This window comes from Macrobrachium nipponense, chromosome 25 (genome assembly GCF_015104395.2).
Source record: "Macrobrachium nipponense isolate FS-2020 chromosome 25, ASM1510439v2, whole genome shotgun sequence".
Taxonomy (NCBI): Eukaryota; Metazoa; Arthropoda; class Malacostraca; order Decapoda; family Palaemonidae; genus Macrobrachium; species Macrobrachium nipponense.
The window spans coordinates 36,052,829-36,077,451 of NC_087214.1; the positions used below are offsets into that span (position 1 = coordinate 36,052,829).

At 39.5% G+C, this 24,623-nt stretch overlaps 3 protein-coding genes across 12 annotated transcripts in view; 2 read left to right on the top strand and 1 right to left on the bottom strand.

Moving 5' to 3' along the window:
* Positions 1-685: 685 nt before the first annotated feature.
* Positions 686-5,842, top strand: LOC135199365 (uncharacterized). Its single transcript, XM_064227336.1, has 2 exons — positions 686-882; positions 4,043-5,842. The coding sequence occupies exon 2, from the start codon at positions 4,047-4,049 to the stop codon at positions 4,926-4,928; it is 882 nt and encodes a 293-aa protein (XP_064083406.1). The 5' UTR covers positions 686-882; positions 4,043-4,046; the 3' UTR covers positions 4,929-5,842.
* A 465-nt stretch (positions 5,843-6,307) lies between these two features.
* On the top strand, positions 6,308-18,702 carry LOC135199364 (DNA replication complex GINS protein PSF1-like). Of its 2 annotated transcripts, XM_064227334.1 has the most exons (7): positions 6,759-6,777; positions 6,897-6,996; positions 13,263-13,327; positions 14,476-14,571; positions 16,813-16,903; positions 17,035-17,151; positions 17,935-18,702. In XM_064227334.1, the coding sequence occupies exons 2-7, from the start codon at positions 6,922-6,924 to the stop codon at positions 18,073-18,075; spliced, it is 585 nt and encodes a 194-aa protein (XP_064083404.1). In that variant the 5' UTR covers positions 6,759-6,777; positions 6,897-6,921; the 3' UTR covers positions 18,076-18,702. The 2 variants fall into 2 exon arrangements, with proteins under 2 accessions (XP_064083405.1, XP_064083404.1); XM_064227335.1 differs by lacking the exon at positions 14,476-14,571 and having other exon boundaries at positions 6,308-6,996.
* A 3,045-nt stretch (positions 18,703-21,747) lies between these two features.
* LOC135199366 (tRNA (uracil-5-)-methyltransferase homolog A-like) overlaps positions 21,748-24,623 on the bottom strand; it is a 99,041-nt gene continuing 96,165 nt past the window's right edge. For 7 of the 9 annotated variants that reach the window (XM_064227343.1, XM_064227342.1, XM_064227340.1 and 4 more), the window contains one exon: positions 21,748-23,126. In XM_064227343.1, coding sequence (XP_064083413.1) covers positions 22,428-23,126 — 699 coding nt within the window. In that variant the 3' untranslated portion in view covers positions 21,748-22,427. The remainder of the gene's footprint in view (positions 23,127-24,623) is intronic. The other 2 variants (XR_010311057.1, XR_010311056.1) reach the window with 1 other exon arrangement.

The following is a 24,623-nucleotide window of genomic DNA, read 5'->3' on the forward strand; positions in this document are numbered from 1 at the left end:
AAATGACGTTTTAAAAAGTTGTATATAGTACGAAAAACAATTCACTACCGGAAGTAATGAGAATATAACTGTGAAATATGAAGGAAAGGTTAGGTATAGTACTATTTAGTTCGTATTTCCATCATGGCAGCCAACTCGGCGTATTTATAATACGACATATGATGTGTTTCGCTCTCTCTCTCTCTATTGCACCATGACTCCCCTCTTCCCCCGCTAAGCCAATATATAAACATTTAACATTAGAAGTAATTAAATTATTGTAAAAAAAATTAAGGAAGCCAACTTCGGCCTATTTATAAAGTCTGCAGTGGTGTGACGTCTCTCTCTGTATCTCTCTCTATTGCACCATGACTCTCTCTCACTCTCTCTATTGCACCATACACCCCCCCCCCCTCCCCAATATATAAAAATTTGACATTATAAGTAATGAAATTATTGTAAAAAAAAATAAATAAATAAAGGAATCCAACTTCGTCCTATTTATAAAGTCTGCAGTGGTGTGACGTGTCTGTCTGTCTGTCTCTCTCTCTATTGCACCATGACTCTCTCCGCCAATAAGGAGCCTTTTCGCAGAGCAATCCGTCCAATCACATTAAGACTTCCTTAGTCTTATTATAAGTTTGTAAGTAAGTCGGTTCAAAATATTCTCTCAGCTGCAGGCAGGTACACTAGGGCCGAGGTGTGTGTGTAACTGTGTATTGTAGATCCGGTGGTGCCTTCAATTGCGTTCTGGTCTGCTTTCGACGACTTTTCGAATCGCTTTCGTGTCTGTTCAGCTGCTTTTTGGGCCTCTGGACGACTTTGAAGTGAAGTTCGACGACTGTGAAGTCTGTTCAAGTAATAGTACTTTTCAAGTCGCTACAACGTCTTTATTCACGACAGGTATAACAGGCCTAAGCCAGAATATTTAGTGTGTGTGAATAAGTGTGAGCATAAGAATAAATGTGTACTAAGTGAATTTAAGTGTATGTGTTATGTGTGTGTGTGTAGTACCTATAAGGTAACACATTGATATTTGGGTAGATCTATATAATGCTGTGTGTGTGTGTGTGTGTGTGAATAAGTGTGTGTACAAGAATAAATGTGTAAGTGAATTAGTGTGTGTGTATATAAATAAATGTGTAACTTATTGATATTTGCACCAGCTGTTCTATAGAGAGAGAGAGAGAGAGAAGGAGGGTACACAATTGTTTCAACTTTATTTATCGACCTATCAATTTTATAGGTATACTTATTTATCTATATATTATTTATCAATTCATATATTTATTTATTCATAGATTTATCTGTTTTGGAAAGTCGTCTGAGTTACAACGGAAACGTAAAGCGAAAAGTGTCGCTTCGGCTTTCGAGATAGTTTTTCGACTCGTCGTCTACCTGTCCCCTTTTGCCTTAACGATTTCCCGAGACCTGTGTAAATGTCATTTTAATGTCCTGTCACTTTTTATTCGCTGACTGTCAAACGCCTGTCATGGCCATCGCCGCCCCCAAATCCAAGTGGGACACCGGCCTTAAGCCGATAACGACCTGCCTACATGAGGATAATAGATCTGCTTGGACTGCGCCCCCTGAGAACCGTCATTCAAATCCACCCCCCCCCCCACTCTGCCGTTAAGTCAAAGTTCACATGTGGTCTCCATGAATGACCTAACCCAGCACCTGCATCTCCGCGCCCACCAGCGCTCTCCTCCATACCCTTCTCTGCTGGCTTTCCAATGACCTTTTCAGGTACCCGCCATGATTAGTGGCAAGACCAAAGGAACGCGAGAGATGTCGTACCTATTTTTACAGGTGTAAAAAAAAAAAAGACAACTTCCGCAGACGCCCGAACTGGGTATTATATATGCAGGCTGGCACACCCTGCCCTAGTCTACTTACCCGGCACCATGCCCCACTGCTGTCTTGGCGAAGACCCTACTGGCTATTTTACACTATTACTATACCATTTAGAACCGGGACTCGCTCGACGTCCTGCCCCGACACCCACCTTGAAGCTGTGCCTGATGCACAATCCGGAGCGCTCGCTTGTATTATTCCGCGGTGAAGAACTGCACGCGACAAAGCCCTTCCTCTGACATTCTGGTTCAACTCTACGCAAGTCTCGTCCATGGACTCGGTTAATTGAATTGGAAGTTGGTTGTCGCCCTCATCTACTGTTTCTTGCCCTCGTTCCTTGCTCCAACTATTCTATTCCCACAATCTCATTATCCTGTCTCCTTCAGATACCCTCACTGATTTTTGACTGCGCATTTGTGACATCTTTTAGTTCATTGCAAAGGTGTTCTTGATATTTTTGTTGGTTATGCTGACAATAATAGTCCCGTAGCATTCATTGGATAATTTTATATTTGTTGTACAGTAGTGCCTCAGGTTACGAAATTAATCCGTTCTGAAGCGCACTTCATAACCTGATTTTTCGTATCTAGAACTACGTTTTACTGGTAAATTGCCTGATTCGTTCCAAGCCCTACAAAAATACCACAGTAAATAACTAATATAACCATGACTATACCTGTAAATAAAGTGTATTAGTGTACAGGGTACAAGAAATACTGTACATACATGTATGTGCGTATGTAGTAAAATGTGGAACCTTACTTTTCGAGTGAGGCGATGTCCGAAAGTGACGACAGAGGAGGAGGACAAATAGCAGAAAACATGAACACTTAACTTTACGAAACACATTAAAAATGGCATAAAACATTAACACTAAACTTTACAAAACATTAACAAATGGCAGAAAACATTAACACTTCTTGATTATCTCCATCTTAGTCTCCATAGAAAGCATCCTCCTCTTTCCATGAACTTCAGCAACATTCTTGGGACCCATGGCTAATAACGTAAGTAATTAAGTTCACACACAACACAGTAAAGTAACTTACAGTACAACGAAAGCAAATCACTAACACGAATTTACGTTAACAAATGAAATATATGTGAACGAATGAATTCCAGGTGTTTACGATAACGCTGCCGCAAAAAATGGTAAAGGAACGCCTTTACATAGAGGCATGGTGGGACAAATGCTGACCAATAGGAGAGCAGGATCTTAAGGTGGTGACTAGCATCAGGAACCAATGGGAGAGCGGATGGATGGTGGCGAGTCTACTGAGTTGGCGGCGCGCCATTTTAAAATTGTTCTCAGCAGCCCGGGTGAATCTCGGACTTTACCCTTTCGCAACCTGAATTATTTTCGTACACAGAAGCAAAAAAATCTTCGTCTTTGCTTTTGTAACCTGGATTTTTCGTACGTATAGGCTTTCGTATGTAGAGGTTCCACTTTATTTTGCATTTTTTCATTCAAGCTTTGATCAGTCACATTACTTCAATGTTGTCATCTCATGTGCTACAACGTTACCGGCTTTGCAGATTCATGTAGACACTCTGTTGTGTGCCGTTTTCTGTATTTCAACAGTGCCACTCAATACAGTTCTTGCAAGTGACATCTTCGAGACAAAATTCCCGAGATCTCAGTGGGAGCAGTCCCTGCTTACAATGCTCCACCCTACGTGACATCTTTAAGAGTTCTGTCGTTGCTTTATGCACCATTTTTACTCGCTAGATTCTAGTTTTTTGCTTGTAACCCAGTGGCACATTGGTTCTTGATATTGTACTTGAAATTCAACAGCGATACAGTGCCACAGAGCCAGTGAGGCCACCCATAATTTTGTTATTCCTCTGATCACCTTCGTGAATTACATTTCAAGTGATCATAGCACGTTTACCTTCGATCCTTTTTTAAAGTAATTTGGTGGGAATTTACTCAGGATACATACTTTTACTTTCTGCTCACATGAGGTAGGGGCCCACTTGTCAGGTTGTCATTTTCCAAGGAATTTACCATTTATCTAGGTATATATTTTTCTATTTATCTAATTTGTTTATTTATCCATCTCTGCCGAATTTACTGTTTAGTATCATCTACAACTCTGACATGTGTGAATCTATAGGCTTGTTTGTGTGTGATAATCTTGTAATAAAAACTTGTAAGAGAACAGAAACAAAGCTGGAGATTTATTTCTTTCTCTTTTCGTTTCAGCGCGATGAACAGCAACAACGCATCATTACTCCGAGACGCCCTCCTGGACGACGGTCGCTTCGTGCTGCAGCCGGTGGTCGCCAAGCTCTACCGGGGCGGCCGCCAGCGCCCGGACTTCTTCTTCAAGAACAACGCGAAACTCCAACATAAGAGATACGACATCATCTTCAGCCGCGACCAGCGTGCGGCAATAGAGAGGAGCGGGTCGTCCATTAGCTACGACATCTCCTCTGCCTCGGAACAGTATGACGTGTCCCTCCTGGCACTTCTGGCGGAGCACGCCTGCGGCCTGCCGTCCTCGGACCCTCTGCTGAAGAAGGCTCTGGAAGTTCGGAGTAAGAGGAACACCGTCTGCCATAACGGCGGGAACTCGGTGATCACAGATGCGGCTCTCGGCGAGGAGCTGAACGACCTTCTGGAGCTGTACATCGAGATTCTCGACTTGCTGGAGGAGCGCTCGTACTCTGACTTGTCTAGTGAGAAGATGAAGGTGAGGCTCCGCATCGAGGAAAAGAGGAAAAGGGTGAAGTCATCGTACGATGACGATTCCAGAGCCGTGGCTCTCTATACCTCTCTTTCCCGTGCCTCTCCCGTCCGGACCTCTTCTTTATCGAGTACGAAGTACAGATGCAGTCATGACGAAGATGATGATGATGACAGTGACAGCAATTATTATTATTATTCCCAGCCTACGACCCGTTTTGTTTCTCACCGCAGTGCCACCTCCACCAATTCGAGCTCGGAAATCCCGACGTGGGGGAAGGTGGCTATGGGGGTCGCCGGAATAGCAGCCCTTGGAATAGCGGGGGCAGCTGCAGCAAATTCCACCAACAGGAATGAGCGCAGTAAGCAGGAGCGAAGAGACGAGGAATGCGCCGTCATGTAACTCTGTGACTCTACGCCATCGTGTGACCAAACCGGAGAGAAATTGCGAATGCTTTGGTGTAGGCCTACTATATAGTCTTGCTTCCAAATCTAAGTTCTTGTTTGTTTGCTTGTTTGTAAAATTCAATGCGAGTTTTCTCAAAGCCACTTATCAGTGTAACAAGCTCTTTTTTTTTTTATGTATCTCTGCACATACTTTATTACACTTCGCCCAGAACTAGTCGCATGAATGTTTATAAAGTGAACTGAAAAGGAAATAAATAAGGTTTTGGCCCATTATTCAGGTGTTGCCTAATTTATGCTCACCTTTGAAAAGTAATAATTTGTCATAAAAATCAATGCAATCGACGCTGACCACAAATGTTAATGGAGCACCTCAGTGGCATGGTTGGTATGGAGTTTGCTTCCCACCTCGGTGGTCGCGGGTTCGATTCTCGGCCATTTCATTGAGGAGTGAGACATGTGGGTAGCCATCTGCTGTATTAATAATAATGATGATGATATTAATAATAATAATATGCACATTATAGGTGACGGGAAGAAAGTGATGTGAATTAGCAAAGAAAATAATGGATTCGGTCAGTCTGGAAGTTTAGACTCATTTATTTACTAAATAAGCACGTGGCATTTATTTAAATTTAATAAATTGTATGTATGATAGCACATTAAAGGAGTTATATACCTAAATTTTATACAAAACGGAAATTGTTCAGTGAATTCTAGTGTTTGTTTGTCTAGACTAAATTCCTTCAGTTCAGTCTAAACTTCCGACAGACGACGATCTATTCTACACACGCGTTTATCATATACGAACGCGAAAGGTTAATTCTGAATAGTTAAATTAGATTTAGATTAATATATTAAATGAGTCAGATATATAAATTTGATACAGAATAATAAAAATTATTCAAAGAATTCTAGTTTTTGTTTTAACTTTAAAGTCCCTCTGTTCAGTTCAGTTCAAAGTCCGACACCAGCATCTGTTTGAACGCATATTTCAAATAAGAACGGGAAAGATTAATTGTAAATAAAAAAAAAATCTACACCAGCGTTTTATCATATACGAACGGAAAGGTTAAATTCTGAACTAGTTAAATTAGATTTAGAATTTAATAATTATGAGTCAGATATATTAAAATTTGATACAAGAATAATAAAAATTAATTTCAAAGAATTCTAGTTTTTGTTTTAACTTTAAAGTCCCTCTGTTCAGTTCAGTTCAAAGTCCGACACCAGCAAATCTGTGAAAAAAAACGCATATCAAATAAGAAACTGGGAAAGAAATTATTGTTAAATAAAAAAACATAAAATCTAAATTAGTATATTTAATGAGTCAGATTCATAAATTCAACACAAAAATGCGAAGTATTCAGCTTGTTCAACTTTGTGTTAGACTGACCGTCACGTCTACGACTTGGAAAGTTCCTCGGTTCAGTTCAGTAACGAAGTTCTACACGAGCGTCTATTTAAACGCATATTTAAAATACGAACTCAAAATATTAATTCTGGTTAAAATTAAATTTTAAACAATCTATTAAATGAGTTAAATATGAGCATTTTAAATAAAAAAGCAAATTATTCAGCGAATTCCGGTCTTGTTGGACCAACGGTCTGGTCCAGTTCAGTGACGACGTCCAACAGATGACGATCTATTTTAGACGTATTTTTCAAACAAGAACGCAAAATATTCAATTTGAATGATAAAATTGCGTAAATAATAATTACTAAAATAACTTAGACGCATAAATTTTATATAAAATGGCAATAATTCGGCGAAAGAAGCCCTTTTATCGGAGGCGCTTTGTAGGGAACGCGACCCCCAAACACAAACGTCAAACGGAATCCAAACTGTAAACAAAGACTCATGTTGATAATTCCCAATTATCCTTCTTGATTCTTATTTCGAGTTAATTACGGGGTTATTATCGGCTCTGGAGGTTAATTGCTATCATTATTTGATTAATTACAGAACGTTTACTTTGAAATAAGCGGAAATGTTGGCTGATAAGGCGCTGGAGCTCCTTAGGGAACTGGAGCGGAGCAAAGATGGACACATGCCCACTTTTAACGTAAGTTCTTTATTATTTATCATTATTTTTTTGTCTTAATTTATTCATTTATTTGTTTATTTAGTATATATATATTAGAATTACATTAGATTTCCGCACGAACTGTTACCTCAGGGACGGTATTTGGTTGGGAGCACAGTTCCCCCCCCCCTCCCCAAGACTACCTACGTTTGCCACCCTAGGCTTTGAAGTAATATGATTTTGGGTATTTCTACAGAAGCAGTCCGCACGGACTACAAGGAGCGTAACCGCAGATACGACATCTAGGGATTGGGGTGTCCAATGTATTTCGCCATGTTTAGTACTGGCCCCCGGGGGGGTTAATTACAGTTGTCCGAATAAATATTACTTAAAATTCTTGTTCAGTAGGTAAAACTGCATAGAAAAACCGCAACTGCCATAGTCTAGGCCGCCGCGGATAAGTACCCTAGATCTAGGGTAGAACATCACGGCAGGCCAACCCTCATCACGGTGGACGGGTCTTATTCACTCGATATTTAATTGGTGAAACAAGAATACAATTGCAACTCTAAGCATACCATTTAAAAGACTGAAGTTTCGTCAACATAATGTGATATATGAAAGCCCCATACGAACTAAAATAAGCATGTGAGCTCTTCGTAAAATATGTTTTCAAGGCAGTTTTGAAATCCAATATGGCGGCTACGTTTTGCATGGACGGTTCTCATCAGTGACGGCCACCATCTTTCCCCAGCCTTCCCAGCACTCATTTGAACAATGTTAGCATATATATGTAACGTTTATTGATCTTACTCAAGATTGCAGTTGTAATCAGCACAATAAAACAACATTTTGTTGCCTATATTAGTGAAAGTATGAAACTTGTTATTCCCGGGGTTATGGTTGGAACTGAATTCATTCTTACCTTGTAATCGGCGGTTTTTATCCTTACTGCCATCACAACTGAAACTCCACAGTGCTTATTTGATTGTAATTATACACATTTTGGTCTTAATTCACTCCACAGTGCACTTGAACCACGCTGTGGTTCCTGGTTCCTAAGCACTCACTCCGCAAACACAGTTACGAGCAGCAGACGACAACACTGATTATGAGATGCAAAGCTTTATTCCCTTAATTGTTTACTTTACTCAATATTTAGTTTAACTTTACTTCAAAATGTTTATTTAATTCATGTCTATTATCCCTTTTTTGCAACCAAATTAACCCCCCAAAATTACAAATGTTTCGGATGTATACTTACGAGCAGACGACGTGAGGAAAAATGACTCATCGTTGCCAATCTAGTGGAGCGTCACACATACGCCGATGCATTTACAAACTGTTTCGATGAATTCTAGTTGTCATAGTAATGCAGTAATGATAAAATTGCTGTAATATGTACGTATATATAATACAAATAGATACGCTAATTTCCCCTATTTCCCCGGTTGTGTGTAAGTCTTATACCTAGTTTGGAGGGTAAACACATACCAATTGACAACACTGATAAACTATTGAAGAGCGCAAAACGCCGCAAAGAATGCCGTAGTCCCCTTGAATAAGTGCTGGTAAGAGGTTGGTTTACGATTGTTGTGATGAAAGTGCCCCAGCGTCTATGGGTACAAGTGGTGTGCAGATTTAGCACAGGAAATGGGAAGTTTGTTGACACAAGCGACTCCGTAAACATCAAGATGGCGTCAATCTTCGAAACATTTTTAGTTGTAAGTAAAAATTTCTAAAGCGTTTTGGTGAGATTTCCACTGCCGTAGCCACCCTTTTCACTACCCTCTGTTTAAATCTTAAAATTTGGCCTTAATTTCTAACTTTGGAGAAAATACTTACTTCGAAAGGAGAGTAGAGGTCTTTAGCTCCGTTTCTCACCAACAACAAGTCGCGACTGATGCCCATCTCCGGTGTCAGGACGCGTTATAATGTACTTTTTCGGAGGGTGGCAAGCGTTGAATGTAGGTGGCCTGTTTGGCCTGCTGTGATGTTTTACCCTACCTTATTTTGGGGGGGACACTTCCCACCCCCATTCTTGCTTTGCCCCCCTAGCCTCTGAAATAATAATAGGGGGAACAACTGACTGGACTAGCAGATCCAGTTTCCACCGCGTGTCGATCCACCCTCCGAAAAAGTACTTTAACACGTCCTGACACTGGAGATGGGCATCAGTCACGAGTTGTTGGTGGTGAGAGCAACAGCTCGAGACCTCTACTATCCTTTCGAAGTAAGTATTTTCTCCAAAGTTAGAAATTAAGGTTGTATTTTAAGATTAAACAGAGGTTAATGAAAGTTTAGCCATGTGCAGTGCAAACTTACCTCCATGACGGTTTTGAAATTTTTACTTAAAACATGAACAATAGGTATAGAAGATTGACGCCATCTCGATGTTTGCGGAGTCTCTTGTGTCAACAACTTCCCATTTCCTGTGCTAAATCTGCACACCACTTGTACCCATAGACACCAACCACCTGGCACATCCAAGGAAACTACGATTTTTTCAGTAGAAAGAAGAAGCGTCCACTAGATAATCATTTAAATAAATAGTTAAACAGCAGTATAAGGTCATGAATTGCATAAAGTTTTTACACATTCATGATTATTAATTTGAAAATATTCGTTGTTGAAAAAGTAACTAGATTCCTGACTCAGATATTAACAGTTTTGCTGTGAAAAGTAGCTATGACGTTGTTCGCGCTCTACTATTGTTTAGCAGTGTTGCCAATTGGTATGTGTTTACCCTCCAAACTGGATATAAGACTTACACAAAACTGGGTAAATAAGAGAAATCTATTTGTAGTATATATACATATTAGAGCAATGATATCATTATTGCATTACTATGACAACTAGAATTCATGGAAACATTTAGTAGTAAATGCATCAAGCATATGTGTGAGGCTCCACTAATTTGGCAACGATGACATTTTGCCATTCATAGCATGCAAACATTTAAGGTTACATTTATTTCTGGCATACAGTTATTAAAAAAAAAAGTCAAAATACTAATATAGACTTAAATCAATGAAAAGTGCTAGTAAAAAACAAACAAACAAAATTTTTGTCATAATCCACTAATCCGTTGTCTGCTCTGCTATGGTTTTCGGCAGCCAGATGTTCGACAAGGTTAGAAATATTGGATTGTATCTAATTTAGAAATAGTATCTAATTTTTCGGGGTTAATTTGGTTGCAAAAAATGGATAATAGACATGAATGAAAATAAATATTTTGAAGCAACATAAAGTAAAGCTAAACTAAATAATAGTAAAGTAAACAATTAAGGGAATAGCTTTGCACGTCATAAACCGTGTACTAGTGTGCTGCCCGCAACTGTTTGTGGAGTGAGCGCTTAGGAACCAGGAACAGCAATAGTTCAAGTGCAATTTGGAGTGAATTAAGACCAAAACATGTATAATTACAATCTAATAAGCACTGTGGAGTTTCAGTTGTGATGGCAGTAAGGATAAAACCATTGATTACAAAGTAAAAATGAATTTCAGTTCAAACCATGACCCTGGGAATAAGAAGTTTCATACTTTCACGAATATAGGCAACAAAATGTTGTTTTATTGTGCTGATTACAACTGCAATCTTGAGTAAGATCAATAAACATTACATATATACACTAACATTGTTCAAATGAGTGCTGGGAAGGCTGGGAAAGATTTTGGATCCTCAGCTGTTACGATTGGCACCTCAGGCAGTTGATGCCTTATTGGATTTCAAAACTGCATTGAAAACATATTTTGCGAAGACCTCACATGTTTATTTTAGTTCGTATGGGACTTTCATATATCACATTATGTTGACGAAACTTTAATCTTTTGAATAGTATGCTTAAAGATGTAATTGTATTCTTGTCTCACCAATTAAATATACGTAGAGTGAATAAAGCTGATCCTTGTAATGACGATGGATCCACTGCAGTGTTTCCCCCTATGTGGCTTCAAAAAGCTCCAAAAATTTCTCCTGCGTCAATAACCTCGTCGTTGTGATGCCAGTAAGAACTAACAAATCAATTAATCAATCAATCGCTTCGCTCGCCACTCCACCCAGAAAAATCTGAAATGACACCACTGTGTTATACCTTGGAAATTTAATTTTCCTTTACTTTTAGTGTTGCTGTTGAAGGAGGTGGTGTTGTCCATTGTTGGTTAATTGCTATTAACCTCACATCCTTATCGGGGACCCTTTGGGAAGGGGTGGCACAGGGAGAGAGAACGGACATGTTGTTGTTACAATGGCCAGCCTGGAGTGGTTCCATGCATGCGCAAGGGAGCCATTTGATCAAGAATAGATTGGCTAAGGAAACCTATTATAAAAAAAAGTTAGGGTAACTGGCTGAGTGACAACATAGTGACCACCTATCAGGCAGCACAATGTGACCTCTATGTTCCTCTGGAAGTAAGTGTTTTCTCCTAAATTATGAAATAATGGCATAGTTCAAGCGCTTTTTCGAGAAGTGGCCACGTTCCGGGAGAGGTGGCTGCTATGTCGCTGCTCAGTCATATACCCTATACTTACGTAATCTACCCCAACCTAACCTGACCTAGTAGGCCATGTTACTTAGATGGGGACCTCCACCCCATGGTGAAGGAAACCACTTTTTACCAAAAGCTCCCCTATAACACTGAGTGTATGCAATAACATTCCAGGATGACCAGCATACAAGAAAATATCAGTTCTGAGGTTAATTACAGTTGAGCAACAAAAAATAACAGTAAATTCTTAATATGCAATCAAAATGCTATAGGATAAATCAATTTCCAAGGTAATACCCCATGCAGAGCTGTTTCCTGTTCTAGCATTTGCTGTTTTACCCTTAACCTAACTAGGAGCACAAGAATTCATAAAAGTAAAATTAGAGAGGGATGTACATCTCACCCCACACACTGGGCTCTTTAACTGGCATTCACACATTCCTTACCTTGAGCTAGAAGGGGGCCCATTTTATCTTGCCAATTAACAGGCCATGTAACACTCTTGCTGCTTGCATCGAAGGTTTATATTGTGTAGGTCAGGCTAGGCATTAATCATTGGAAGGTATTAGCCTACATTGATTCTAGATGGGTAAAGAGTTGTTTTACACCTCCCACAACACTGCTTGCAAACAGGGCAGCCATTTCTAAAAGGGAGATAATGTCATGAAAATTTGGAGGAGTCAGAAATCACCCATGTATTGTAGTCCAACAATGTATGTAATTTTAATTGAACAAAAATGTTAGGCAATTATTGACACAGAAAATTAAACAACCTCAGTGTGCAGAATGCCTCCTAATTTTAACCAGTGTCATTTTTTTTCTAGGAAAAATCAATTTGAAATCATAACAGTGGACACAGAATAAAGCTTGCCTACATATTTTTACTACTGGTAAATACCGAACTTTTTCAGTTGCCTCCCTACAGTTATGAAAAAAAATTACAAAATCACAATTATTTCACCGTATAGAGGCTCAAGATTTGTCATTGTGACCAGGAAAGTGGCTTTCCAGTCAGAGATTAAGTTTGCCAGTCACTGGAGACACTACCATCCCAGATGAGGAATAATTTTCCTATATGCTGTACAAGGAACAAATGCCAAAGTTTCAAAGTGAATTGTGTTTCTCTTTTAGCTCTACAAACCAGGATATTTAATTATAATCCTACCTCAACCACCCCATATAGCACCTGATGCCTAAAGAAAGAGCACTGGCTTTCAGCAAATGGGTGGGGATTTCTCCCCATTCATCTGCCTATCTCCAACCAAATACCTGGTTGCAAAGTTTTGATGACTGTCCAAAAAATCACCAGTGAGACTAGTAGATCTTTGCATAGCAATATCTTCATCCCTTTGATAGTGGTCCTTGAAATGGCCTACTGCAGTTTTAGGCTTTTAATTGCAGTTGTACTGGAGTGGTAGAACTACAAACACTGCCCTGCTTACAGACATTCAACTTAGCAACATTCAGATACGAACAAATGAGATCACAGATTACAATTGCATTCAGAGCACTCCCCTTTACCACCCGAAGTTCAGATTTATCCTGATCACCTATTCTATTAAATATAGTACTATATGTACTGTGAATTGTATTTTAGAATGAAAAAAACCTAAACATTATATTAAACTGCACTTAAGTATGTGTTTAGAGTACAGTAACCAACTCACAAACAATTCAACATACAGACGGCTGTCCGGAACAACTCGGTGTAAATAGGGTGGTGTCTGTGTATTGTTTACCCCACCTGATTTTTCTTGCTTTGTATGTGATGCAAGTTCTTGGAAATGCATTTTGATTTTCTCTTTTCTCTTTTTCAGGAAGACCACATACGACTGGTCCTGGAGGAGATGAACGTTCTCTTTGAACAGAATCAGCAAGATGTGTAAGCTCCTTGTTAATGTTGTTGCAACCCTTGTGGAAATATTTTCCTAATCGTTGAAGGAATGTCAAAACCCATTATTGCAAATTTGCAAAGTTAGGGTAGGGTTGTAGTGCCGTCAGTACACCTCATGCAGTACTACACTATGGGGATTGCTCAAGTTCCTTGAGGTGTCCCTTCAGACCTTAGCTACAACCCCTTTCATTCTATTTACTTGACCTCTGATTTCAATCTTACTTTCCTCCACCCTCTGCTAACAATTGATTCATAGTGCAAATGCAAGGTTTTCCTCTCGTTAGACCTTTAGGTCCCAGCGCTTTGCATTTGGCCTAAATTTTATATTCCAGTTCCCGTTTAACAGTAAGGGAGGAATGTTAGTTTGAAATGGAATGGAAAATAAAATTTAGGTCAAAGGCTAAGTTCTATGGGGGGGAACTACGAGTTCATTAATCGCTCGAAGGGAAATTGAGATTAAGAAGGTTTGAAAGGTGTAACAGGAGGAAAACCTCACAGTTGCAGTACAAAAAAATTGATAGGAGACAGTTGAGGAAAGTAAGATGGGAGAAAAAGAAGATGAACCGAGGTACAGCAAAAGGAATGAAAAGGGCTGCACCTAAGGGTTGCTGTAAAGGTTCTTAAGTCAGGTCTACAGTGCATCACGCGAGGTGCGCCGACGGTATTAACCCCCCCCCGCCACAGGGGCAGGAGTAGGGTGCATGTAGTCCTTATCCATCATGTCATTGAGGCAGTAATTATTTTTATGCATTATTGTTGTGCTTAGGGCTCTTCCGTGTCTCGTTAAATTATGCTTGAGAAAGCAAGAAATTCCCTCACATTTAACACTGAGTCACATACATTTTCTTCAATATTGGTAGTAGTCTTGGTTATGTTCTAAGGATATTTTGTAATATTGAACAGTAAGTCTGCACATGTATCATCTTTGCACAACGTATGAACTGGAAGCCATGTTGAATTTTATAATTGTCAGAAAAAGGCTCCAATAAGAAATATAATTATGATTAACATGGTTAATACATCTTAAGGTTTTCTATAAATTTTAAACTGCATAATGCATCAATCAGGTTTTATTTAAAGTTGCTACTGAGTTGGAATTGTGGTGTTGAACCTAACGGCATCTGAGTTTTTTTCAGCAATGCCACTGTGGCAGGAGATGTGAAGTATTTCTCTGGCGTCCATTTGAGACACGCTGCGTTGGAACGGAATAAGAGATGCCTCCTGGCCTATTTGTAAGTGTTATTATTATTATTGTTAATATTAGCATACTTATAAAGCAGACCCTCTCTCAGGCATACTTTATTAAAAGTAATGGCTACTTCAGCAGTGTTACACTTGTAGAGATTCTTCTCTATTTTGCGAATAGCGGCTTTTTCCGTGCTACTTAAACAGACTAATAGAGCGCCTATAGAGGTCATGATCAAATACAGTGTCAAAATAGGTGTATAGATTTGAATTTTACAGATAAATTATGATACCATAGTCATCAAAGTCATTAACGATTTTCTCTCTCTCTCTCTTTCTTAAAGCGAGCTTTCGTCTGGAGCTGCCAGACATCCTCGGGCTGGGAAGCTCAGGGTGGACTGATCTTGGTGTGGTGTCCGTCCTCCTTATATTTGGGGTTGACAGCAAGGGGTCTGCCCCATGCTAATCTCCTATTGGCTGGTGGAGGTGAGCCAAATATAAGGAGGACGGACACCACACCACGATCAGTCCACCCTCAGCTTCCCAGCCCAAGGATGTCTGGCAGCTCCAGATGAAAGCTCGCTTTAAGAGAGAGAGAGAGAGAGAGAGAGAATCGTTAATGACTTTGATGACTATGGTATCATAGTTTATCTGTAAAATTCAAATATATACACCTATTTTGACACTGTATTTGATCATGTCCTCTATAGGCACTCTACTAGCTTGTTTACGGAAAAAGCTGCTATTCGCAAAATAGAGAAGAATCTCTACAAGTGTAACGCTGCTGAAGTAGCCATTACTTTTAATAAAGTATTATTAATATTATTATTATTATTGCAGGCAGGGTGTTAACGATAGGTGGGTTGGACGGTAGGCTGAATTTTAATTAGTACCAGTAGTCCCCAGTTATTGGCAGACTTGGTTAATGGCGATCCGGTTTTTAAGCGCTATAAAATCGGCGATTTATGTCGCCATAACAGACCAAGTTTCGGTTATCGGTGCCATAAAGTGCCGATAATAGAGTTCTGGCGCCATGACATACCTAAGAGAGGCACCATTAACTGAAACTTGGTTCCATTAATCACGAGTTTCAGTTAATGGAGGTTTTCGCTGATCAGTGCCCCGGGTTGGTGACAAAATCTGCAGCCGAGGCGTTGAGATCTCCTAGGCCTAACCTGTGTTGCTGGCTGAAGGTGGGGTGTTGGCTCAGGTACCTCCCCCCCCTAACTGGTGTGGTTGGCATTATTGGCTGTCTGGGTAACATGTTATTGGCATCATTCAGTGCTCTCTCTCTCTCACATGACAGTGTTTGGTGTCAGCTGATTTCTTATATTTCTCCTGATGATGGTGGGGAGAAATCCTTTTTTCTTTCCCGCTATGTTGATACTTGGCTTTTTATTATTATTAAATCAGAACGTGAACCCCATTCATATGGAACAAAGAATGTGGTGTTAATTAGGAAGAAGTAACAGAAGGTGATGGATTGAATTGAATTGAATATAGAATTCAGACCAAAGGCCAAGCACTGGGACCTATAAGGTCATTTAGCGCTGAAACGTAAATTGACAGCGGAAGGTTTGAAAGGTATAACAGGAGGAAAACCTCGAAGCAGTTGCTCTATGAATCAACTGTTAGGAGAGGGTGGAGAGTAAGGAGGAAGAAGGAGAACATGAAAGGAGGTTCAGTAAAAGGGATGAAAGGGGATGCAGCTAGGGGTCGGAGGCACTCTGCAAAGTACCTTAGGTAATGCCTATATTGCACCGCATGAGCTGCAATGACAGCACTACCCTGCCTAAGGGGGTTCGTTTGTAGTGAAAGGACGCTCTGTCTAACCTTTTTGACCCAGGTTCATTTTTGTTGCCCTTTAGAACTGTAGAAATCTTATGTACTTTTACACTTAGGATCCCATCTGTTGGTTTTGATTCATTACTTATGCCATTTGTGTATAGACACCTCCTTGCTTATGAATAAGTCACATTCTGGACGGCAGTTTGTATTTTGAAGTGTTCGTATGTTGGTTACTGTACTCTTTATGCCTATTCTAGTACAGTATAAAGTCAGTACAGTGGTGTATGTTTTTCCATCCTAAAACACAATATGCTTTACATGCAGTAGTACTGTCCAGAGAATAGGCACACAAAACCAAAAGCACTTTGAACACATTTTCATTTGCAATCCCATTTGTTCGGATCACTGAAAGCTCATAAGTAGGGAGGTGTCTGTATTGGAACTGCCACAACAGTTGGGTTAATTCAAATTCCACATAAAAGCGACTTTCCTCTCTCCAGGTACCACAGATTAGAGCGAATTCGTGACATGAGATGGGAGTTTGGGAGCATCCTCCCGACCAACATTCGAGCGACCTTGTGTGAACCGGAAGTAAGTATTTAGAGGACAAATGTTCTTATAATGTCAACAACAGTAAACAATAACTGTGGTAAAGCTCGACTGAAAACACCTGAATTCGCTGCGTATGGGAATTTAAACGGTGCTTTTTATTTTTGTTTCAGATTCAGTGGTTTAATAAATACAACAAAAATCTAGCAAGTTACATGAGGTCCCTTGGGGAAGGTTGCGGATTAGACCTCACTCAAGACATTAAGCCTCCAAAGAATTTATACATTGAGGTAAACTTGTGTTCTTCAGTAGAATAGAATATGGTAGTATGTACGGTGGAACGCCCCCTATTCGTGTTCTTGGTATTCGCGGATTTCTCTCTGGAACATATACTCCCAATATTTGCAGGAAATTTGCGTATTCATGGTATTTTTCCACGAGAAACATCCACAAATTTTTGAGTTCTTTTTATCAGTTTCATCATAAAATGCCATTGTTATGATAAAACTCTTAAAAAACCAGGTACTATAGACATTTTTAGTGGATTGTTCTTGAGTCTGCTAACAAAATAGGCAGTTTTAAAGTGTTTTCATAGAAATTCCAACTATTTGTGGGTTCTAGCAATTTCCGAGGGGAGTCTGGTACGCATCCCCTGTGAATACGGGGAGACCACTGTATGTAGGCCAAAGGCCAAGCGCTGGGGCCCATGATGGCATTCAGCGCTATAACGGAAATTGACTACAAAGAGGTTTGAGAGGTGTAACAGGAAAGCCTCAAAGCAGTTGTGCTGTAAAACGTTGTTAGGAGAGGGTGGAGAGTAAGATGGAAGAGAATATGAAAGGAGGCAAAGTTAAAGGATTGAAAGGGGTTGCAGCTAGGGACCTGGACGCTGCAAAGCTAAGCGAAATCCCTACAATGCACAACAGCAATACCCCCATTTGGGGTTATATGCTAGGCGATAATGTAAGCAATCACTTATATAGCAACTGTACGTAGGGTCACTGTTGGCAGTTGGGAAGCTTGTTCAGTCTTACTACAGTGAATGTTTCTTCTAATTAGTTTTTATTTTCCAGGTCCGGTGTCTCCAGGATTACGGAGAATTTGAAATCGAGGAAGGGGATACAGTGGTCTTACAGAAAAACACAACACACTATCTGCTAATGGCTCACTGTCAGCATCTCATACGACAGGGTATTCTGGAACACGTGGAGTGAACGTCTTGTGTAACTGCTTTAATAGAAATGTCAAAGTTCTTTCAAAGGCGAGTTTGGTTGAACAAATCCACAGTTATGTCTGGATACAAATTATTTAAAACTAAATCTCTACAGAGAGCTTTTGGGAATCTGTGTTATTTCCCTTTTCAGCCGAGATTGTAAAGGGGAATCCACCATTAACCGAAACTCAGCGATTTATGGTGCGATAACCAGTTAATGGTGCCTCTGTTAGGTATGTTATGGCGCCATAAATTGCCAATTTTATGGCGCTAGACAAGCGCCATACAACTGGATCACCATTAACCGAGTCCACTGATAACCGGCGACTGCCTGTATATTTGTACCCAGACCAGGGTGGATTTATTTCTCCATTTCAAGACTCATGATAATATGTATGATTATTTTGTAATGATGGGTTTGTTTTACAAAATATATTTTTCTAAACTTTTGAAATTTAGGTTTCTCAAACTATGGTTAAGTTTTTAAAGTTTCATAAGGGACCAATTATGCAAAAAATGGGGTTATTCATTCTGCAAGTACTTTGTGATTCTGATAAGATGAAAAGTATTGAACATCTGTGATAAGTTTTTAACATTTGTACCATTCGTAATAAAATTTTAGCAATGGGCCGTGGATTTTCTTCTCAAAGATAGGAATGACACAGGATAGAATCAGATAAAAGATTAGTTTAACCAGACCTCTGAGCCTAACAAAAGCTCTTCTTAAGCCCCGTCCACACGGTCGAGTTTTGCCCACGAATTTTACTAGATGTGATGTCAGAAGCGGGAAGTCAGAACCTTATCTGCCGTTTCTCCGCCTCTGACGTCACATCGAGCAGAGCTCGTCAAGGAAAGCTTGACCGTGTGGATGAGCCTTTAGTCTGGTTCCCAGGAATTAAGTGGAGAGAAAAAACCTAGACTTTATTAACCCTTAAACGCCGAAGCGGTAAAAAAAAAAATGTCTCCCGTGTGCCGGAGACGTTTCAGAGTGAGCGCGGAAGCGGAAAAAATATTTTTTTCAAAAAATCACAGCGCGCTTAGTTTTTAAGATTAAGAGTTCATTTTTGGCTCCTTTTTTTGTCGTTGCCTGAAGTTTAGTATACAACCATCAGAAATGAAAAAAATTATCATTATCATATATAAATAATGCAATATATGATAGTGCAAAAACGAAATTTCATATATAATTGTATTCAAATCGCGCTGTGCGCAAAACTGTTAATGGTAACAAGTTACTTTTTTTTTCGTTTTAATGTACACTAAATTGCGATCATTTTGGTATATAACACATTGTAAAATGATAAAAGCAACACAGAGAAAATATTATCACAAAATAATGCATGAATTCGTAACGCGCGGACGTAAACAAATATTTTTTCAAAAATTCACCATAAATATAAATATTGTCCTAGAGACTTCCAATTTCTTTCAAAATGAAGACAAATGATTGAATATTACTATACTGTAAGAATATTAGCTTACAAATGCAGTTTTGACCATATCTGACGAGTTAAAGTTGACCGAATGTCGAATTTTTTTATATATATTTTTTTATATGCAATTATTTCGGAAATAAGAAAAGCTACAACTTTCAAATATTTTTTGTTTTATTCTACATGAAATTGCGCACATTTTCATATATAAAACTCTATGAAATGCCTAATATGAAATGGAGCAAATATTCCGAGAATGGGACTTACGCATTTCGGAGATTTGTGGCGGAGAATCCGCGCGCGGAGGGAAGGAAAGTTTTTTTTTTTTTAATTCACCATAAATTTAATTATTGTGCTAGAGACTTCGAATTTGTTTCACGATGAAGATAAATGATTGAATATTACTAGACTGTAAGAGTTTTATCTTACAATTGCGTGTTTCGACCATTTTCGGTAGAGTCAAATTTGACCGAACGTGGTTTTTTTTCTATTTATCGTGATTTATATGCAAATATTTCAAAAATGAGAAAAGCTACAACCTTCAACTATTTTTTTTTGTATTATACATGAAATTGCGCACATTTTCATATATAAAACTTTATGTAACGGCTAATTTAAAATGGTGCAAACATTACCACAATCGCACGTATGATTTTTTCGGAAGTTACCGCGCGGACGTAAAGAAAATGTAATTTTTTTTATAAATTCACCATAAATCGAAATATTGTGCTAGAGACTTCCAATTTGTTGCAAAATGAAGGTAAATGATTGAATATTACTAAAATATAAGCGTTTTAGCTTACAATTGCGTTTTTTGACCATTTCGGTAGAGTCAAAGTTGACCGAAGGTTGAAAATTTGTCACTTATCATTTTTTATATGAAAATATTTCAAAATTGATAAAAGCTACAACCATGGGTTATTTTTAGTTGTATTGTGCATGAAATTGCGCACATTTTCATATATAAAACTTTATGTAACGGCTAATTTAAAATGGTGCAAACATTACCACAATCGCATGTATGATTTTTTTCGGAAGAGTTACCGCGCGGACGTAAGGAAAAAGTTTTTCATAAATTCACCATAAATCAAAATATTGTGCTAGAGACTTCCAATTAGTTTCAAAATTAAGGTAAATGATTGAATATTACTAAAATATAAGAGTTTTAGCTTACAATTGCGTTTTTTGACCATTTCGGTAGAGTCAAAGTTGACCGAGGTTGAAATTTTGGCAGTTATCGTTATTTATATGAAAATATCTCAAAAATGATAAAAGCTACAATCATGAGTATTTTTTTGTTGTATTTTACATAAAAATGCGCACATTTTCATATATAATACTCCATGTAACGGCTAATTTAAAATGGTACAAAAATTATGTCAAAGTGACGAAATAATTTCCGAGATGTGTCACAGATACTTTTTAGTGCGGCAAGAAAGAAATTCGCGCTTGCGCGCCTGCGTAACGATTGTAAACAAAACAACACCTTGATCCGTGAACTCCCAGCATCCCCCAAGGCGCGTGATTCAAGAGTTTTCGGCTGGTAGGCCTAAAAGTATTTTTCCGCGAATTTTTAAAAAAACTTTTGTATGTCGACGTAAAATACGTCCAGTCGGCACCCGAGAGACAAAAAATGTCGACATAAAATGTCCAGTCGGCGTTTAAGGGTTAAAAAAAAAAAAACTGACTTTGCTTAGGAACATGCTAATTTTGGTAAGTAAGAAATCTTTGCCTTCAGCGAGAATTTGTGACATTGTTGGATCTCGAAAGTAAATGCGTCTCTGGTGACTTCACTTTGGGCATTCAGAAGTGCTAGATGGTCATGGGAACCTGGTATCTATTACATTCACTGGGTCAGCACCTCAGTGGCGTGGTCGGTATGGTGTTGGTGTGCCACCTTGGTGGCCGCGAGTTCGATTCTTGGGCATTCCAGTGAGAGGTGAGAGATGTGTATTTCTGGTGATAACAAAATTCACTCTCAACGTGGTTCAGAAGTCACGTAAAGCCGTCAGTCCCGTTGCTGAATAACCACTGGTTCCATGCAATGTGCAACGTAAAAACACCATACAAACAAACAAACAAACAAACTGGGTCAGGTTGTGGGGCTGACATTAGATGACCATGAGCAAAATCTTGTATGACCTATACAGAATCTTGTTAAGATTACTTCTTTAGATCTCGCTTTTTGAGATGATGAAACTCCCGGGTACACCTCAGATTTTACAGGAATGACACAACACTGATACAAACTGTTTTTACTTTGCTTGTAAATATGTTTACATTGGGTACAACAGTGTTGATGTTATGTACATAAAAACTTGGCATTTAGAGTCAAACATAGACAAAAATAAGGTCGGTACTATTACACCTGACATTTATTACTTTTTTCAGCATTAAAATAAAACATCTAATTTACCATGACCTATTTGAAGGTCAAAATACAATCTTGCTAAGTGCACTGGCTGTCACCTGATGATACATCACATCAGTAGCCCTTGAAGAACAGTGTACATTATTTGTCAGAGAAAGATAAGAAATAAAAATAAAAAAAAATAAAAACAACAGATCAGGCCTAAGGCCAACTCTCACTAAGGGATCAAGACATTCACAAGCTGGTCTGTGTAAAGGTTAGAGCTCTTTCTCCTCTTAAGGAAATCCTTATTTTAAGGCAACTGCACTGCTTCGTTCAATATAAGTTTAAACTAAAAGTAATGACACCTTAGACGTGGAATGACTGTGTACATATGTGTTCCTTACAGTAAAAAGATTATAGTCATTCACATTTTATATGAAACTGCTTACACAAGGCTTCCACTCAATCGATATGATGTTCTTCTGTCAGACGAAGGGATGGATGCAAAATCATCCGAGTTGCATCAACTCTAAAACTTTATAGACACAAACTGGCAATCGGTGGCATTCAGTACCTTGAAGGAAAACCTCTGTTGTCCCTCCTGAACATGTCCATTCCTGGACGGCGAGGAGGCATCGTGTTGTACTCGTAATCATCTCTGGTGAGCCGATACGGATCCAGGGGCCGCCTTTCGTAAGGATCCCGCCTTTCGTATGGATCCCGCCTCTCGTACGGATCCCGCCTCTCGTACGGATCCCGCCTCTCGTATGGATCCCGCCTCTCGTAAGGGTCACGCCTCTCGTAAGGGTCACGCCTCTCACCCAGTTGGTTGTAGTTGGTTCCCAGTCGGTCGAAGATCCTGTTTGAGAGGCCCGGAGTGTTGTCGTAGAACCTGTCGAAATTTGAGGGCGGCATCTGTTGTGCTCTTCTCTCGTAAGCCCTCTCCTCGCCAGGATAGTTGCCCATGAGGCTGCCTGCCAATGGTGCCCCTGCCCCTGCCCCCATTTGAGCACGCTCTCTGATGTAACCACTGCCTCCCATCTGTCCTGCCATCATGAGAGAACTTCCCCCGTCGCTGTATCCCATCTCAAACGATCTCCCGCCCATATATACTGGATCCGCATCGAACTGCTGACGTGGATTCGTGTATGGCTGGAACGACTCCTTCCGCCGTTTTCCCCTTCCCGAGAGAGACGTCCACGAACCCATTCCCGTATTGGCCGACGGACCACCATCCTCGTCCTCGTCTTCTTCTTCTTCCAACTCCTGTTTGGGGGAAAATGCATCAAACTACGTTACAAACAATTCTCATGTGCTCTCAAATGATCAGTCTTGACTCTTCACCCTCTCAAACAATTGTTTCATAGCACAAATGCGAGGTTTTCCTCCTTTTACACCTTCCTATTACTGTCAATTTCCCTTTAGCACTGAATGACCTCAGGTCCCAGTGGGTAAATTCTATATGTCTATTCTCTATCAGTTTTGACCACAATTCCCTTGCAATGCTGAGTGAGGAATTGCTACCTTTCGTTTCATTTTCAAGAAGCTGCAATCTGCTCATCATGCTCTGTATTACACTCCCCTACAATATCAAAAGTTGTTAAGTGCAAGAATTTCTGGGGGGGGGTTTTTTTGGTGTTATTTACGAAATAAATAACCCTCGTTCATGATAGTTATGTAATGAGGAGCACTAAACCTAATATATGAAAAAACACACACACACACCCCTTTAATTCACAAATTGGCAATGAGTGAATCCACATTAAACAGCCATGAATACTGTCACTGCATTAAGAAGCATGATACTGGATAACAGACCACTGCCTTAGTTCATTTTTATGCAAAAATACCCCCACTGTATTTTAGCAATTTCTGTCAACGGCTTGGTTTGCACAGCCAGGATGCTCACTTCATTGCCTGAAACTGATATCAAGCCGGGTAATAACTACCAGAATTTAGTATTACGTACTTTAATTCTTGCTGTTAAAGTTGGGTCGACCTTCTCTTTGACCAGTGGCTTTACAGATTACATTACCAACTTACTTTACTTTTTTGCAACATCTTCAGGCCTATCTCTCTCTCCAGCAACCTTCAAAACAGCACAACGAATCTTGTCGGTGTAATAATGGTTATTTAAGAACAACATAAGCGTTGAATGGGTTTTGCCACCTTTAAAAATTGACAGCACCACCCACTATCTGGAGATATCTACGACAGGAATTGATTCTTGACAAGAATATCAGTTCGTTACACAGACACCACCCTACTGACAGCCAAGTTACGATCTGGACGGCCGTCTGTATGTTGAATCGTTCGTAAGTTGGTGACTGTGCTCTTCATGCCTATTTACATATACAGTAGTATGATATAAGGCAGTCCCCGGGTTACGACGGGCTCGGCTTACGACGTTCCGAGGTTTAAGGCACTTTTCAATTATATTCATCAGAAATTATTTCCAGGGTTACGACGCCTACAACTCTCATCTGGCAAAAGAAATATGACACAAAAAATGGAAAATAATCAATATTTGAAGGTTTTTTTGATGAAGAATGCAATAAGAATGCAGTTTACATAGTTTTCAATGCACCCAAAGCATTAAAAGTAAGGTTTTCTTAGAAATTTTTGACGATGTTCCAGCTTACAACGATTTTTGGGTTACAACGCGTCTCAAGAACGGAACCACCGTCGTAACCCGGGGATTGCCTGTAATGTCAATACAGTGCTGCACGTTGTCTCATTCTAAAAGGCAATTCACTGTACATA